The sequence below is a fragment of the Nyctibius grandis genome, chromosome 35, assembly GCF_013368605.1.
Source record: "Nyctibius grandis isolate bNycGra1 chromosome 35, bNycGra1.pri, whole genome shotgun sequence".
NCBI lineage: Eukaryota > Metazoa > Chordata > Aves > Nyctibiiformes > Nyctibiidae > Nyctibius > Nyctibius grandis.
Genome location: NC_090692.1, coordinates 163,509 through 180,512, shown reverse-complemented (window position 1 = coordinate 180,512; position 17,004 = coordinate 163,509). Strand labels below are relative to the sequence as shown.

Sequence of the window (17,004 nt, the reverse complement as noted above, 5' to 3'; positions counted from 1 at the left end):
ATGTTTCTTTCCCTGCCAAGTTTCTTTTTAAATTCAGCATTTCTCTTTCCACCCCAAACCCTGTTAGCTGTGGCTGCCTGACAGAGAATCCCCATCCCAAGCGGGAGGAGAGATGTTTTGGCCCCTTCCAAGCTCTCCCCGTGCGAGCGAGAGCTGGCAGCTGTGCAGCCCTGGCTGGAAGCGCTGCTTTGGCAGCTCCTGCCCTCAACAAACCACCAGCGCTGCGGAGAGCAGCGAGGAGTGAGGAGTGACGAGGTAAGAGCCTGGGCTTTCTGTTAGTGTTGGTGTGTGTGTTGGGCCGCTGGAAGGGAAAGCGGAGGGCAGAGGGGGGTGGCAGGAGTTGTACTGTACAAGCCCCTAACACCTCTCCTGCGTAATCTCCTATTTAACTATTTAAGTGTCCAGCAGGAGAAGGAAACTCGGGGTTTTGCCAAGGATATTATTCTGGCTCTGCTGGTTCCTCAAACTATAAATTCTTGCGGGCAAGCGTTACCTTTGTCTTGTAGAGACCTTGGTGCGCTTGGCACTGTTAATAATAGCCCAGTAAGTGTTTACGTAAGGCTTCCCTAGTGACAGTTAACAAATACAGGGTAAGCTTATCATAAAACACTCAGTAATTTATTACAGAAGTAAGAGATAATTTAGTATTCAAGAATTCAAAGCACGATATTAACAAATATACATTGCTCCAGAGATGCAAACTCTCTTTAGCCCGAACTGTACGAGTACTAAGAATGGATCCTTAGCATTTCTTTTACAACTTTTATGTTTTGGTCTTGTTTCTTAACAGTCTTTTGATGGAAAAAATAAACTTATAAAATAGATTGTTTAACCTCTTGAGCTGTGTGGGGAAAGCGTAACATTTTCCTTTAGTATTTAGCTCTTTGTACACCTCCTAGTGTCTTTGCAGTGGGTGGGAAGCACTGAAATCTGCCCTCGTGCAGCAGTTTTTACTCTGTTGTCTGAATTTCGTGCTGTACACACAACCCGCCACCAAGGAAACCCGTCACGCTGCCCACCCTGTGATGCAGAGCGATCCCCGGGAGGAGCGGTGCGGGAAGCCTGTCCTCCCCACGCACGCGTCACGAGATGGCACTGTAGGACAGAGTTCTCCCTGTCCTCGTGTTAAAATTCGGTGGACAGAAAATCTGCTGCAGGGAGGCAGAAAAGAGCATTGGGGTAACCCCAATGCAGGTGAGTTGGAGACCCAGCAAGCTGGAGCAACCTTAACTCAAGAAAATCCTCTTCTCTGCTGGGGGTTCAGGGCTTTGCCACCTTCACGACAGCAGCGGCTTCGCTTGGAAGCTCCATGTGCTTCGAGGGAAATGGAATTGATGTTTTGGGGCGATGGGGTCTGGCTCAGCACAACAGTGTCTTTTCCCTTTGCAGAATGGCTTTGTGCTGACCAGCAAGTTGAAGCTCCAGCAACGGAAGCAGAAGGATCCAGAGTCCGGGAGCTTTGCCCGTGTACCCTCTTCTGTTACGCTCAAAAAGTGAGTCACACTCAAAAATGCTGTGAAATAAAAATGGCAAAAATCAGTGCTTGTTGCAGCTGCCAGAAAATGACCATTTGGGAACGTTTTCTGTCCAATGTCCTACGTTTCAGTTGCCTCCTTCCTGGCTGCATCTTTCTAGCCAGGCAATCTCTGTTTCCGCTCCTTCTCACAGTCCTTCACGTTAAACAGGGCACGTTCCAGAGCGAGCCGTTGTGCTTGCTTCCCATCACTCGTGTGGGTTTGTTAATAAATAAAAAGCAAATCCTGGGTTAGCCCCAAGCCCCCCAGGCAGCTCACAGCAGGTGCCTTTTCTCCAGCCTGCAGGTAAATACAAAGAGGATGTTATTCTCACCCCCTTGCTATTCCTTTGGGCAGCAGGCTGGGATTTCAGCCCTCCCTTTCCTTATCGATTCCCCTGGGGGGGGGTTTCTATAGGTATGTCCCTGGGTTGAGGTCCTCTGCGTTCTCAGTCCATCCCGCGCTCTCCAGAGAAGGCTCAGGGCACGCAGAAGTGTCATTGACCTTAAACTTTGAGACAATCCTGGCGGTTTCCTGCGTGATCTCAAAATGTTTGAGCTGCTGCCTCCCTCCTGAGCAGTGCCTGGGTGTGCTTGTGTCGGTCGAGCTGCTCCTGGTGCTCTCCTCCGGCACATCCTTCGTCGTGGAGCTGCTGTCGGTAGGGTTGCCTTCTGCACCAGACTCCGTTGCCACGTTGGCTGATGTGGTGGTCCTCAAGGGCAGACTGGAAGAGTGGGGAATGACTGGTTTCGTCTTTGCCTGCGTTCGGATGTATTTTACAGGCTGTCGGCTGAAATGGCACCGGGGCTGGGTCCCGGGGACCATGTCTGAATCACTGTCTGTCTTCTCCTGCACAGAGTCCTCCAGGTCCTCCAGCTCGGAGCCAACACTTGTGTTCATCTCTGTACAAAAAATGAGACCGTTATCTCAGAGCAGTGAGACAAGGTTACGACAGCAAATGATTTTGGCTAGTGACTTCTGTTCTTGTTAGAAAGGACACCGAAATCCCTCCTGCATTAACGGGCTAAACCGCCTCCCTCTAACAGCTCCACTGATCAGGAGCAATCGCAAGGGATGTGTTTGAGAGCAGTATAAGATATGAATCAGGTTTATACTCTTAAAGCTGTCCTTGATATGTTGGAGCCAGGAATGCTCCAGGTGACTGTGGGCTCGAGAGCTGAGGCAGCAGCAGGGAAAAGCCCTTCCAGAGAACAGCAGAAAATGTGCTGTGACTCCAGGCGAGCTGCTACAACCTCTAACAGCACCGTGATCACCACTGCATTTACCTGGGGCATCCACGCTCAACGGGCTGTGGGCTCCCTCCGCAGTCAGCTCAGTGGGGGCTTCCCTGGAAGACGAGTTGTCAGGGACACAGTCCACGTTTAAACCACGCTTGGAGGAGAAATTCTGTTGGAAAAAGCCGTGAGTGTTTCTACAGGCCTCTTGTTTGATGTGAAGATACTGTCGCATCCCACCTCACCCCAAATGCTGTTAGAGGAGGCAACTACCTGAGCTGAACATGCCTTGATTTCTCTTAGGTTGTCTAACACGTGGGGGAATAGGGAGGGAGCTTGCAGGAGGTCACGGGGCAGGGCCATGAGAGAAAATTATGGTTCAAGACCTGCCAGCTCGAGCGTCCGTGCCACAACTGCCACAAAACCCACCCTGGCAAGCAGCCACTTTCTGTGGAGCAGCAGTGGGCTGAGACAGGCTCCCATGGGACACTGAAGTAGCCCATTTCAGGACAAAAAGGGGAAACGCCAGGAGCCAAGCCGTTAACTGGAGCACTAATTATCATCAAATGCGAATGGGAGGATGAGTGAAGGACACGGGAGTGCCGGGGGGTCGTACTTGGTATGGACCCAGTGTGAGTTTGCACGAGGTCAGGTCACCTGGGCAGGGGCTGCAGAGGTCGGGTTTATTAATGGCAAAACAAGAGTGCCCTTAGCAGCAGCTCCCCTTGTTAAAGGTTTGCAGAATTCAGTCATGCTGCAGAAGCAGCTAAAAAGGGCTTTGAAAATAGTCGAAGGCAGTAGTTGTGTGTATCTCAAAGTGCTTGCTGTGAAGGTTTATTAATCCTGTAGGATTTCTGCACACAAGAAGTGAATTGTGTCTACCCTGGTGATTTTATTTCAACTGTAATCACAGTTATTCTAATTTCTGCTTCCTCAGTGAACTGGACCTGTAGAGAAAGCAGTGTTACTGCGTGTCAGACAGGGATGTGGTCTTTGCAGACACACAGTCTTGCACTTGTGACCCAAAAGCAGGAGGCAGAGAATCCCCGAACCCGGCTCTCGCTCCCTCTGGCTTAACTTTAGGAAAGTCTTTTCCTCTTTCTTGCTCATCCAAAAGGAAAAACCCCACCACGTCCCAGCTCGGGGATGCTGTGCCCGTTTGTGTTTTTAAAGTGCTGTGAAATATTGTGAGGAAAGAGCTGTGAAGCTTGGGCAGAAGGCAGAACGCTCAGTAGCAGGGGGTGGAAAAAACAGGGTCCGTGGCCGCTGCTCAGGGACGCAGCAGAGCCCTGTAGGGCTGCACGGGGAGTCTGCTGGGTCGTGAATGCACGTGGCTGCTTCTGTCATTGTAGAGCTGTTCACAGAGAGAAATAGCAGCGTCCCAGCAGTTTGGTATGGAGAACCCCACGATTTTTCAGGATTACTGGGATCTAAAACACGGAGCAAAACCACCATCCCGAGTGGTCTGAGAAGCTGCTGAGTGATCTGTAGCTTATAATTTTTTCCTGTTTCTCCCACTCCACACGTAAGCAGGCTCTCTGCTCCTTCCTTGCAGAGTAACCCTCTGATAGCAAACGGCTTTGGTATCTGTGAAAAAGGTTCTCTTTAATTGCTAGTCCACCTTCCTGTCTCTACAGCAGGGTGAGTAAGCCCAGCTCAGCGTCTGGGAGCTCTACCTCTAGAGTTAGGTTCTGTATCGTGTTCGGGCTCTGTGGTCCTGCATCCTTTTCTGTCGATGCTCCTTGCAGAGGATTTTCACACGCAGGGGATACCGAGGAAGGCAGGTCATCCATCCCAAACACTCTTTCGTAGTTCTGGATGAGAAACTCCACAATCTGGGCTTGATACCCAGAGTCAACAAGGCACGCCATGGAGACGTCGCTCCCCGAGCCTGGCCGGATCAGAGTTGGCCCAAACACTATGCCCAGGTTGTTTGGGGACATCTTGTTCTCTTCGTAGTTCTCTGCCACCCTGGGGAAGGGAAACAGGACTGTTAGGGGCTTCCCAGCTCTCAACCCGAATGCACTTGGGTACACAGATGGAATGCACCAAAACCCCCGTTTTTTTAGTAGAGTGAGAAACACCATCTTTTATGGGGAACAGAGCTCTGGTCTGTGCAGGGAAGCTCTGGAGAAAAGTCTCAGGAGTTGCCTGGATGGTGCAGCCCTAATGACAGTGGCTGTTTCTTGCGACCCGCGTTCAGAGCTGGGTGTAAGAGGGCTTGATTCATGTTATTCCTTGACCCCTTGCCCTGCACTTTATGAAGCGTTACCACTAAGGACCTTCTGGTCCTTCTTGGTCATTAAGGCTTTCTCCTAATTGCTGCAAGATGGTCCTTTCCATGAATGGATTTTTTACCCTCCTCAACTGCCTGCTTGGCTCTCCCAGGTCAAGGAAGCCCAGATGTTCTTGTACACGTTTGCTGTGCCAGCTGCTCCTCTGGCAGCAAGGTCTCAGCGGGGATCTCCTGCGGTCGGACCTGACCCTCACCAGCGTGACCACCAGCACGCTCCTCACCTGTACAGGTGGGCGATGAGGTGCCGCAGAGTGTTGTAGTTGCTTCCAGGCAATTTGCTCAGCAAGTCCCTCATGCTCTGGATGGGGTCGGAAGGGAAGCCCGCGCACTCCGGCTTGTCTTCCCCAGGTTTTTGCAGATCTTTGGCGAGCGCAATGAGGTCGTGATAGAGCTGGGACAGCAGCACCGGCGCCGAAAGCTGCAGCCAAAGGGGAGGAAAACAGCGTGTTACCGGCCTGGCACTGAGGAATGTGGTTGGCTGAGACCTGCCCTCCAGCAGAGGTTTGGTACCCACTTCCTTCAGGAAATGCTTCAGGACCCCGGTGATGTCGTGGGGGGAGTGTTCAGAGAGCTCCACCCGGCTCCGTCCGTTCTCGAAGGCCTGGCACAGCTTTTCCACGCGGGCTTTGGAGCCACTTATCCGATAGATGCCCTGCACGGTTAAGAGGGGAGAGGTCAGGAGGTTTGGATACGGAGTGGAGAAGACCAAAGCAACAACAACTGACTGCTCACCTGCACCCCGAGGGCACGAGCCTCAATTTCCGAGGTGCATTTCACCACTATGAAGGGAACTTCCTCTGGGAAATCTCGAGGAACTTGGGTGAAGTCAATGCCAAAAAGAGGGACTCGGTTGGGCAGCTTCTTGTGGCCACAGGTGATGAGCAGGTTCTCGAGACACTTCTTGTGGCAGGCCAGGAAGCACTGAAACCACAGAACCACCCCGAGTTATGGTCTGGTTGAGGTCCAGCACTGCAGCAGTGGCTGAACTTAGAGGACTTCTCCTGTTCCCTCAACCACCAAGGTCCCACCAACCCTAAGAGCTGGATAATGCAGAGGAAGAAAAAGCACAGAACTTTGGAGAGGGGCCCCTCATTCCTGCAGACCTTCAGCGAGACGATGGTCACCCCAGGCTCCCCCGCAAGGCGTCTGCAATGACATCTTCTAGCCCTCACCTCCTCGCACTCGAAGCCGCTGACCATGAAGGTGTCACACTCCCTGCACTTGGATGGTCCTCGCAGCTTCCGGAGCCGGTGGGTCTGCGCTGCGCTGGAGAGGAGGATGTTCTTAAACTGCTGCTGGGCTGCACCGTTTTCTGCAGAAACAGCGTTAAGGCATGAAAGGGAACGGATACGTAAGCACGGTTTCCACCTGGTGAGTCAGATACGTGTGTGCTCACCGTTCTCAAAGGTTTGCAAGGAATCTCTCTCTTCAAAATCGTCTGAGGAGGACATGGTGCCGGTGGATGGGACTTTCAACAATTTCCTGTTAGAGTTTCCTTGAGAAGAGAGAAAATACAAAGAGCTCTTCTCATCCTCACGATGCACAAAGTGGGTCAGGGTAGACTTTATTCCCATTTTAGGTTTTTGGGCAATATTAGGCAAGAATTTCTGCGGCTCTCACCCGGGCTAGAATTGGGAGAGTCCAGGGACCGGGATTCACAGCTCCCACCAAGGCTTTCCGTGTCGCTGCAGAGGGACTTGTTCGCACCTGTGGAAGGCGGATGTGGTGACAGACCATCCCGAGCGCTCTTGGGGTGCTTCAACACGGGCTTGAGTCCAAACCAAGCTCCCAAGAAAATCCATACATACTTTTTCTCCTGGTCTGAGCAAAGCCTTAAGCACTGCCCTAGGAATTTGGGAACCTCTCCCACCTCTTTGGCTACTGATCTAAATTAAACTACAGTCACTCAAGAGAAAATTGAGTCATTTATTAAATTTCACCTACTTTGTTCACCATTTGTGGAGAACTGCTTTCTGGATGTCTCTTCTGGCGTGCTCGCGTCCTTTGCTGCGGAAGAGGGTCCGCTGTAATGCAACGCCATCTTCTTTCTGCTGCTGGGAGGGGACCTGAGGAGGGGTTGCAAACAATTTTCCAGCAGTGAAGAATAATGGACAATATTACATCACAGAGGTGCCTTCTAGTGACTTTATAAATGTGTTTTAAACATTTTTGTGCTCTCTGCGCTGTATGTTTCTGACCTTTCAGCTAGGATGTCAGTTTTCCATTTTTTTTCTTTTTTTACCTCTGCCCTCCGGGCGCGAAAGGCTCGAACTCGAACACTTCCACGTGAATGTCTTTCTTTTGCAGAGCCTGGATGAACTCCAGGTATTTCTCGCCTGCTTTGTACGGCTTGCAGATCTCAGACAGGTACTGGTATCCCACTGGAATGTGTTCTGACTGAGTCTGCCGCTGCTTAAACATCCTTAGAGTGACCTTACAGGGGAAGGAAAAGGAAAACAATCATTGTTAGTCAGAGCCCAAGGGCTTTTTCCTCCCCTAGATCTCATGGTCATTCTCCAATCCTCAGTTTTTCACTACTCAAACTCAGTTACCTGCACTTCTACTTATTGATAGTTCTACTTAACAGGTTGGATAAAAATTATTCTTTCACTGTTTCTTGTTCTAGGAATCCTTCCCCTAGACTTTTCCTGTTAATATCTCTGTCCTCAAATCAGTAGCAATTGAAAAGATGCTTTTATACATCTGAGAACTGCTGGTAGCAAAGCAACGTCCAGAGCATTCCCCTCATTTCAACTGCTAGAGAATGGTCAGTTATGGGGTGGTTCAACAGCGAGGTGGTGAAGAGCCTCGAGGTCTTACCCCAAACAGCAGTTTCCCTGAAACGAGGATTAGAGGAGAAAATATAAGACCCCTCGTACCCACGTCAGCACCTCGTCCCCTTGGTAAATGAGCTTGCGGATGTGGGAGACGATCCGGGCTCGCACTTTCTCCAGTTCTTGTCGCCGAAAGTTGGCATCGCCGATGCACATCTTGTACAAAGCTTCTGTTTCCTGAACCTGGGCACGACCAGAACGGAGCAGAAGAGGAGAAAGTCGCCAGGATGGGTGGGAAGATGCCGTAACGCGGAGCACGGCCGCGAATACAGCAGCCTGGTCTGAGCCCCTCACCTTGGCTTGTGCCTCCTCGCAGGAACGGCGCCGCTTCTCCAGCTGCTTGTTGGCGCTGCCGGGGCTGGCGACGGCCGCGCTCTGGTACTCGTCCTCCGCCTTGGCGCTCAGGAGCTTTGCTTTCTCCAGCTCCTCGCAGCGCTGCACGTATTGCAGGCGGGACTTGCGCAGCGACGACAAGGATTCGTTCTTGGAGAGGCAAAGGAAGAGGTTTAGGGAGGGTTGAGGTTGAGAGGTTGAGGGTTGAGGGTGAGAGGTTGAGGCAGCGGGAGGAACAAGTCACAACAGTAACTCTGCTGGAAGGAAAGTGCCCGTCTCCTGGTTCAGATGGATATTAGAATGCAAATGGGCATCGGTGCTCTCCCTCCCTCCCCTCCCAAAGGTCAGGAGCTCCAAGGGAGCCCCTGGGTTTCCTCTACAGCTGAGGAGAGACCCGGCTGTCGCAGGAATGCCGCTCTTTAAAAACGCCCTTCCATTCGATAGCAGGAGGCGCGGTACGTGACAGTCATAAACATTCGTTTTCGGTGTTTTATGCCAGTCATGGCTCAAAGGTCAGGCCCGTCTGTCGGCCTCTTACCATTCTCTTTTGCTCCTTTGTCCACTGATCTTTGAATTCTTTCCTCCATTTCTCAATTTCATTCTTCTTGGCTGACAGAGGCTGCGGAGGAATGACAGGACAGCAACAGTTGCTCATGAGGCAGGAAAAAAGACAGACACTAGAAAACAAGCCTTGTGGGACGCCTCTTTCTCCCTTAAATTTGGTGTGTGTTCCCCTCTCTCTTCCCCTCCGCCCCCCCAGACCAGTATAAACCACTTCATCAGGTCTCTGGTGCTCCCGTGTAACCTTTCAGCAAGGTTGTCCAGCAGAAATACGGTACCTGGTAGAATTCCTTCTGGTGGAGCAACCCTGCAGTCTCACTAGCCGAATTCCCAACCTTTATGTCGTGTTCCAGGACCATCGTGTAGAGCACCCGGAGAGGCATGTTGTACTGCAGAAACCGAGAAAGCAGATGTGAAGTGATGGATAATCCCTGAACAAAAGAGCTGCTGGTGGCTGTGACCAAGGGCTGTTATGGGAAGGCGAGAGGGGTTAAACGAGGTGGGGGGGATTTCAGAGAGCACAGCAGGATTGTACCAGCTCCTTGCCAGTTCATCCTTCCATCTATTTTTCCAAACAATCATTCTGTCATAAGCCAATAGAAGAAAAAAAAGGCACTGGTCCAATACTGAGAGTTTTAGGAAGGTTTTTGGAGGGATGTTTGTAGGATTTCAGCTGGGCTCTACAGGCAGCTCGCGTGTGGACAGCCTCGCGTTTGCTCCTCCCCGCAGGGAACCCCGAGCAGCGAAGCAGGAACCTGGCCAGGCCCCGTACCTGCTGGAAGATGGCATTTCGTCCCGACTCCGCTATCTTCACCAGCCCTTTGGCAAACTCTGTCTCTGTAAAAGGGCAGAGCGGGTTAGACAGCGGCTTCCCGGGCGCAGAGGGGGGTTTGTCAAAGCCAGAGGTTGTTCCAGCCCATTAGGGTCATTCAGGGAAGCAGAAATTCTGACCCCAGGTCTGTATCTTCAGGCAAAAGCAACTAAAAGGGTTGATGTTTGGCCAGTTTCTCACTGCTCTACTTTTGCTTGCGACTGTGTGTTCTTGGCTATGATTTTTAAAAGAAAAAGCATCAAAAAGCGTACGGGGTCCCAGCTGGTCTGTGCACGGACTCACCGTAGCTCAGCCGTTTTTCAATCCAGCTGAGCAGCTCTTTGACGTATTTACACCACGTTTTGGCATACTCGAGGGCTGCGTCAATGCCACCTTCACACTTTATCAGCATTTCATCCGCCTCCTGAACTGCAACAGAACGAATCCAGGTTCAGAACGGCTCCGGCTGATGGGCAGAGGCTCCCCCAGGAGTGGCAGAGCTGAGTCTCAACAGTTGGTGCTGTGAAATACTCAGAAAACAGCCATAAAAAAGGGTTTTCACTGCACAATGTCATTATGATCTACTCCATGGCAACCCCACGCTGTCCCACCCATGAAACCACACTGGTTATAATGTTATGTTGCATTTTATGATGCCAGTGACAAGCACAGAGCTGGTGAGAACCCTCCCAGCGGGTAGCAAAGTGCTTCAGAGCATCCCAAGTCTCCCTGGGTAGATCTTTACTGGGCTTAAAACCAGCAGACCTGTGGGAATTGCTGTCTCAGTATTTAGAAGCCAAGACCTCGTGAGAAGCTCCTTAACGAGATGTTAATTGATAAACAGGAAGCTGCGTGCTGGAGGAAGCCCGAGACTGATGCCAGCAGAAACATCGGCCTTTTTCATCGTGTCATCAGGAGGCTGCCAGGACCGCTGCCAGGTGATTAACTAAGTGTGTTCTCATCTCACCTCTGTAATTTTTAATTAGCGATGTTACCTGTTATGTCTGCCTGCACTTGCCTCTCTGAACTGGTTTTGTTCTTGCAGAAACTTTCATTCAGCTGTGGGGGGAAGGAAAAAAAGAGGAAAATGGTGAACCCAAAGCAAGCGGAAAAACATGACGTTCTGTTTTGAAGGTCTTGTGTTTCTTAGGGCCAAAACCTTAGAGGTTTTTGATGTGTGACTCTCAAAGGTGCTTTGGGTTTGCTGTCTTGTCTGACCTTTTTCCTAGCACGCAGAACTTAAACCAGCAATTTCCACATCTTGTTTTTCAGAAAAATATAAATCCAAACAGTAAAAGCCTGAATGTTTCTACTAAATGTTATCTGCTCTGTTGCCTCCTCCAGCACTGTTAGAACCAAGTGCTGTACAGTTCTTTTTTGCCTATTCAAGTAAGACTGTAACTGTTTTTTTTTTCAGATGATCACCCAAACCCCCATTCTAATAACGTAGAATTTAATAACACAGAATCATGTGCTTTGGCCGTGGACATCGATAATTTCTTTAATAAATGGATCTCGTTCTTTGCCTACCACAACGGCCTCTCTTTCTGCGGGCAGGTCTCTGTCGTCAGTGCTGTCAGCATCCCCCAGGAACATATCAACCGTCCTGTAGAATGAGAAAAAAAAAGCAGTTAAAGAAATTGAGGTTCCAAAGACCCAGAGAACTCGTTCAGCCCCATTTCTCCACATACACATTTCCAATGGACATTTCGATGGCATCCAGGCTCCGGAATATCTCACTGTACCGCTTCCTGTTCTCAGGTGTTCTCTCTTGATTGTCGAGACCTGGAGTTGGAGGAGAAATCATTTCACCGAGATGCCTGACCCAAATAGCCCTGAGGTCGACAGGACGGTTTCTAGAGGCGCAGGGGAGCGCGGCTGAGCCCTGCTGTCCTCCGCAGATTCACAGGGACGCGACAAACTGTGATGGCCTGGCAAAGCACAGCGAGGTGAGGCCGAGGGGGAGATGGGATTCAAAAGAAAACTTTGGGAATGGTAAATTCATTGAGGTTCCTTGGGCAGAACCCCCAGAAAATGACTGTGCGGATGTCCAGGGGAGATCTTAGGGCTTGCAATCAGACCCGAGATCAGATGCAAAAACACACGGAAACCTTTATTGTAGCCACTCTGAGCTGAAGTCATAGAATCACAGAAGGGTTTGGGTTGGAAGGGACCTTAAAGATCATCTCGTTCCACCCCCCTGCCACGGGCAGGGACACCTTCCACCAGACCAGGTTGCTCCCAGCCCCATCCAACCTGCCCTTGAACCCTGCCAGGGAGGGGGCAGCCACAGCTTCTCTGGCCAACCTGGGCCAGGCTCTCACCACCCTCACAGCAAAGAATTTCTTCCTCAGATCTCATCTCAATCTCCCCTCTTGCAGTTTAAAACCATTCCCCCTCGTCCTGTCACTCCATGCCCTTGTCAAAAGTCCCTCTCCAGCTTTCCTGTAGCCCCTTCAGGTGCTGGAAGGTGCTAGAAGGTCTCCCTGGAGAGTCGTGGCACTGTCCTTCGTTCGGTGCCTGCAACGCGCTCGCGCATCACGTGTGCGTGTGTCGCAATGTCTGATGTGCAGGGACCGTTTCTCAACATCATCCGTGCTTATTTATGGGGATAATCTGCATTATGAAATTCTGCATCTCATTCAGCCCCCAGCGGGTACAAATTCTCGGGCATGCAAATAGAAAATGGGCTCATCCCCCCTCGAGGGGCAGCGCGCTCCTGCCACGGCTCCGTGAGGTCTGAGCACGCTCTGCCCGCGGCTGCAGGTGTAGCAGCGTGGAGGTGAGCGAGTTTTACACGGGGTGAGGGATGCTTTTAACCTCCCTTCCCACTCAGTCATGTGTGTGCCACTGAAGGCTGAAACTAAAATTGACTCAGGCTGAAAGCTGCTGCCGCTGCAAAAACAAAAAAAAAAAAAGGGAAAAACATTTTAAAATATGAAACTGTGCACAATTGGTAAAAACAAAAGAAAAGTTCAGTCTTTTGTCCTTTTGACATTCCAGGAAACAGGATGTGGTTGACCTAAATCTAGAGTTGCTTCACTGATAGTTGAGTTTTTGACAGTGAGGAAGTACTCGCTCAAATGGTGCTGGGTAGAAAAGTCAGCTTGTGTCTCATTGGGTTATGGCTACTCCTGGGCCTTGTCTCAGCCCTGAAAAACACGGATTTTTGATGTCGGGTTTTGACTGGGAGCTGGGCTGCCACTGAGCCTACACACAGCACCGCAGCGCTGCTGAGCCCAGGCGTGCAGAGGCACTGGGAGAGGCCGGTGGCTCCCAGCACGCGGGGGCAGACCCCGGTATTGGGCACCCACGGGGGGAGCGGAACGGTCCTGGACATCTCCTGGTGCAGGAGAGGCTGCTCTGGTAATAAGGACACTGTGAGCACGTACATACAGATGTGGGGTTTTTAACTATATAAAGATGCCAAACAGTGTGGAGAAAGTATCTGAACATGCAATTGAGAGAAAGACGGGGAAGTATCAGGGGTTTTGTTGGGCAGAGCTCCTTGTTTGGTGTCAAACAGAAGCGCTCTCTGGCAATAGTTACAGCACCAGAGCTGTGAACACCAACCCCTCTAACCCTCTCATCAGCTTAAAAATAGAAATAAGTGTGAAGAGGGCTGGGTGGGACACTGAAGCCACGCTTCCACTCGCAGCGTGGGCCAGATGCTGTGTTCTCTTCTGCATCAAGAAATGAGCTGGGAACGCTCCTACCTCCCTTGCCTTTGCTGAGCAAATAATTAAGAGTTACGCTGGCCTTGTTCTTCACAAGTTTTCTGAACGTTTTACTCCAAAGTGGAACGAGACACTGAAAACGTGTGAAGACTCGCTTGTGTTTGTACCATAAACCACTGAGGGCTGAAGGAACTGCTCACACCGGCCTGCTGCACTCGGGGGACCCGGGGAAGGGATTTAAAAGCACCAGTGATTCCAATAGAGAACTGCAAACTGTACCAAGCGCCTCTCCTGCTTGACCACAATAAATCAACATTTTGTACTCGGTGGTTTGGCACTTCACCAAACACCTCATGGTTTTTCTATAAGAGACACAAGTTGTTCATAATCCAAGACGTAACAAGTCCGAGGCACGCTAATTTAACTTGAATCCTAACTGCTCTTGTTGCTCTGACATCTTCCATTTCTCTTGTTTACCACCAGCAGAGGATTGTACAACAGGAAGAAGTGACTCAACTTGAGCAGCGCTGGTGATGGGCAAAGTGAAACACTCTGCTTTTGAAAGCAGCTCTTGTGAGGTAAGCTATTGTAAGATAAGCAAGAACCTCAGGTTCTCAGAAGTCTTTGGCTTCACCTCAAAAAGTTCATATTATATGTAATACTATAAAAGTAGGAAGGTGGAAAAATTGGCCATAAACCCCTTCCCCAGCCTTGCTGTAGCTGATGCAGTTGGCTGCACGCTCACAAGTTTGAACTTGGAGAGCATCTCCGCACGGCCAGCGCTCGCACCGGGGCAGGCCGGCTGTCGTGCAGAGTCCTGCCCGTCCTTGGGTGGAGACCATCATCCCGTCCCCATCATCCACCTTCTGGGGAGCTCATCGCTCTTCTCTGCCCTTTGCTGCTGTTGTGGGGAGAGCAAGCTCCCACAGCACGGGCGTGCAGAGCCTCGAGGAGGTTTTTACCAGGAGAAACTCTTGTTGTGCCGTTCAGCAGAAGCATCACTTCCCTCTCGGCCGCAGTTACCATGAAATGAGGTCAATGCCCAGACCCCTACCTCAGTGTGGCTCCGTGGCCCAGCCTCGCTATCACAAGCCTGTTCCCAGCAGCACCTTCCTCTTCTCTGCGCTCACTCTGGCACTTTGCAACGCAACGTCTGAATTTTCCACCGGGGCAAATCTCCCCTTTCTGCTTAAAAGGACTCAGCCTGTGTAAACCCGCTCCTTGTTCAGCCACAACGTGGGTCGAACCAAATTAGGCCAAATAAATCTGAACACTCTCAAATTGTCACCTGCTGCTCCTGTGTGAAACCCTCCCTCTCTAACCAAGACATCCCTCAGGGACTGTGACAGAGGACGCTGCTCCGGCTGCCTGGATCAGCGTCGCTGTCTGAGGAATAAGTTTTGGAACAAACTATTCCAAGTTCCTTGACAACGGTTTTGCAAACCCAAGGCCACCTCCCATCCGTCACTGATTTCTCATCTTCTCTTCCTCCTGCAGTGGAGCAAAGGCCCTGGCAAAGGCTGGATTTACAAACCAGCTAATTTTTGAGGAGGTGGGAACCGCTACCAACCAGTGCCATCACCCACTGACAGGAAATACCAGCAAGGTCAGACGTCTTAAATAGCAGCAGGTATTAACGAGGGGATTAATGAGACATGGCGGGGAGGGGGAAAGGGGAATTTCCACTTAATACATCAGTTCATTGAAAAAAAAAAGGGGAACAGCGAGCAGAAACAGGCTGTGTGTGCCTCTGCACGCAACGCGGGTGGTGAGTGCGTTAGGTGTTGGGGTCAGCCCTGACAAGGGGGTGTGTGGGTGTTGCTGGGGACACAGAAGCGCTCTGTAGGGTGAGAGTGGGCACAAAACCAGTCTCACAGTACAGCTTCCACACAGGCTCAGCTTGTGCTGTTCGTGAAAGACACTGAGACATCCTTTAGCTGCCCTCGTGTATGATCATGAGCTACAGAAACTCTGCTAAGGGCTTTTCAGTGTTCGTGACAAAGACATGACAGGATCCAGCTGCTGAAGGGCGAGCTGAAATAAAGGGGTTTCTATTTACAAGGATAACGATGCATTTGATGTGACAGCAGGGAAAGGACTAACGCTGCTTCCTGTGTTTCCTTGATTACAGAAACAGTGAGATTTTTTTTTCCCCACCTCCCTGAAGTGCCAGGGACTGGCCCCTGTTGCAGATGGGCTCTGGCAGGAGGGATTTGTGCTCTCAGGCGGTACAGAGACCTCTCAGATGCTCGATGGGTGAGTGTTACTGCCATTCAAACTGATTATGTTCAGAATTAAGGTTGACACCTTTGAGAACAAGGACTTAGAGCAAATTTTTGTCAGAGGGACTTGAGCTGGCGCTGTGCAAGCACCAGCATTAGGTACTTCCAATCTCTTAAGAGAACGCTGCACCTCCTGCCCCCTGAAAAGGGGCTTTGTGTCCTTTCCTCTTCCCTCAGTCAATGCCCAGTACAAATGCACCAAATAACTTTGTCAGAGAAGGACTTAGAGAACTGAACAGTCAGGACCTTCATGGAAACCCCAGTTAGAGGAACTTAGAGCTGTTTTCTAGCACCCACATTTCCTAGGTGGCTCGTCTGCGTCATGTCACATCGTGCCCCAAAAGCTTACGTTACAAACAGCACAGAAGGTTGTTTCAAATGCCATCACATACCCCTTGGCTCTGGGTCTCCCATGGCGAATCTTCAGTGTTCTGGTCTGAGAGCAGCAGAATCCCAAATCACCCAGCTCTGGATCACAGCTGAACCAAGTCAGACACAAACTCCTGGTCAGATCCGACGTGAAGAAATGATCCAAAGGCCCATGAGAGCTGCCCGTGGAGACGACCTGCCCGAGATAGCGGGCAGGAGTGCCCGTCGGTGAGCGCGGCCGCTGTGGCCGATCTGCTTCCTGCAGACACGCTTCCGTGTGAGGGAACTGCGGCGTACATCTGTGTGATCACACGATTTGCATAACTCAGATGTGTCTTGGTAAATAGCAAAGAAAAGACCGTTTCTGGGTCCTCCTGTGCTCGCAGCTGTCACAGCAGCCCCAGTTTTTCTACCTGGAGAACGCTCTCCGCTTCCTAAGCAACACCCGTGCTTCTAAACCTACTGAACAAACCCCTGAGCAACGGCCGGCGAGGGGAAAGGGCCGTTAGGGTAAAAGAGGGGACGGGAGAGGGGAGAGGGCCGTTAGGGTAAAAGAGGGGACAGGAGAGGGGAAAGGACGAGCACCATGAGCGGGGCTGGGCCAGCAGCGGCCCTTGCCTGAGCCACCGTCCCGCTGCTCCCCTCGCCGGTGTGTGACGGAGCCTTCTCGGGGATCGCAGCCCCTTCTTGGCTTCTGCTCAGCAAACCCGAAATCTAAACTTCTGAGGGTTTGTTTCTTAAATAAACACAATCCCTGATTTTGTCAGTTTTTGATGAGCTGGGGAGAAAGCGATCGCTTGCGTCAGGGAGCGCCGGTGGGGATTTAATGCTGAAACTGTGCTCATGGGACACAGAGCAGGGTGTTGGACTGGATGGGCCCTGGAGGTCGCTTCCAGTCCTCACCATTCTGTGATTCTGAAAACATTTATTCAAAGGCTATAGATGGAAGTGAGCAGAAACTGAAGTGAACCTTTTTCTTCTGCAAATATTAGAGAAACTGACCGCAAGAATGTGACAGGCAACAAACAAACTCGTGCTCAGCACTGAAGCTATTGATTATTTTTTCACTAAATAATGAATAATTAAAACACC

General features: G+C 50.9%; 1 protein-coding gene across 1 annotated transcript; it reads right to left on the bottom strand.

Moving 5' to 3' along the window:
* Positions 1 to 591: 591 nt before the first annotated feature.
* On the bottom strand, positions 592 to 16,999 carry GMIP (GEM interacting protein). Its single transcript, XM_068421739.1, has 21 exons — positions 15,936 to 16,999; positions 11,276 to 11,369; positions 11,115 to 11,190; positions 10,580 to 10,643; positions 9,888 to 10,013; positions 9,546 to 9,610; positions 9,052 to 9,162; positions 8,751 to 8,831; positions 8,174 to 8,362; positions 7,925 to 8,062; positions 7,288 to 7,478; positions 6,990 to 7,111; positions 6,666 to 6,752; positions 6,442 to 6,540; positions 6,218 to 6,357; positions 5,778 to 5,966; positions 5,560 to 5,697; positions 5,267 to 5,463; positions 4,426 to 4,720; positions 2,801 to 2,921; positions 592 to 2,416 (listed from the first exon to the last, which is right to left on the bottom strand). Exons 1-21 carry the CDS (start codon positions 15,955 to 15,957, stop codon positions 1,926 to 1,928), a joined length of 3,036 nt encoding a protein of 1,011 aa, XP_068277840.1. The 5' UTR covers positions 15,958 to 16,999; the 3' UTR covers positions 592 to 1,925.
* Positions 17,000 to 17,004: the final 5 nt, after the last annotated feature.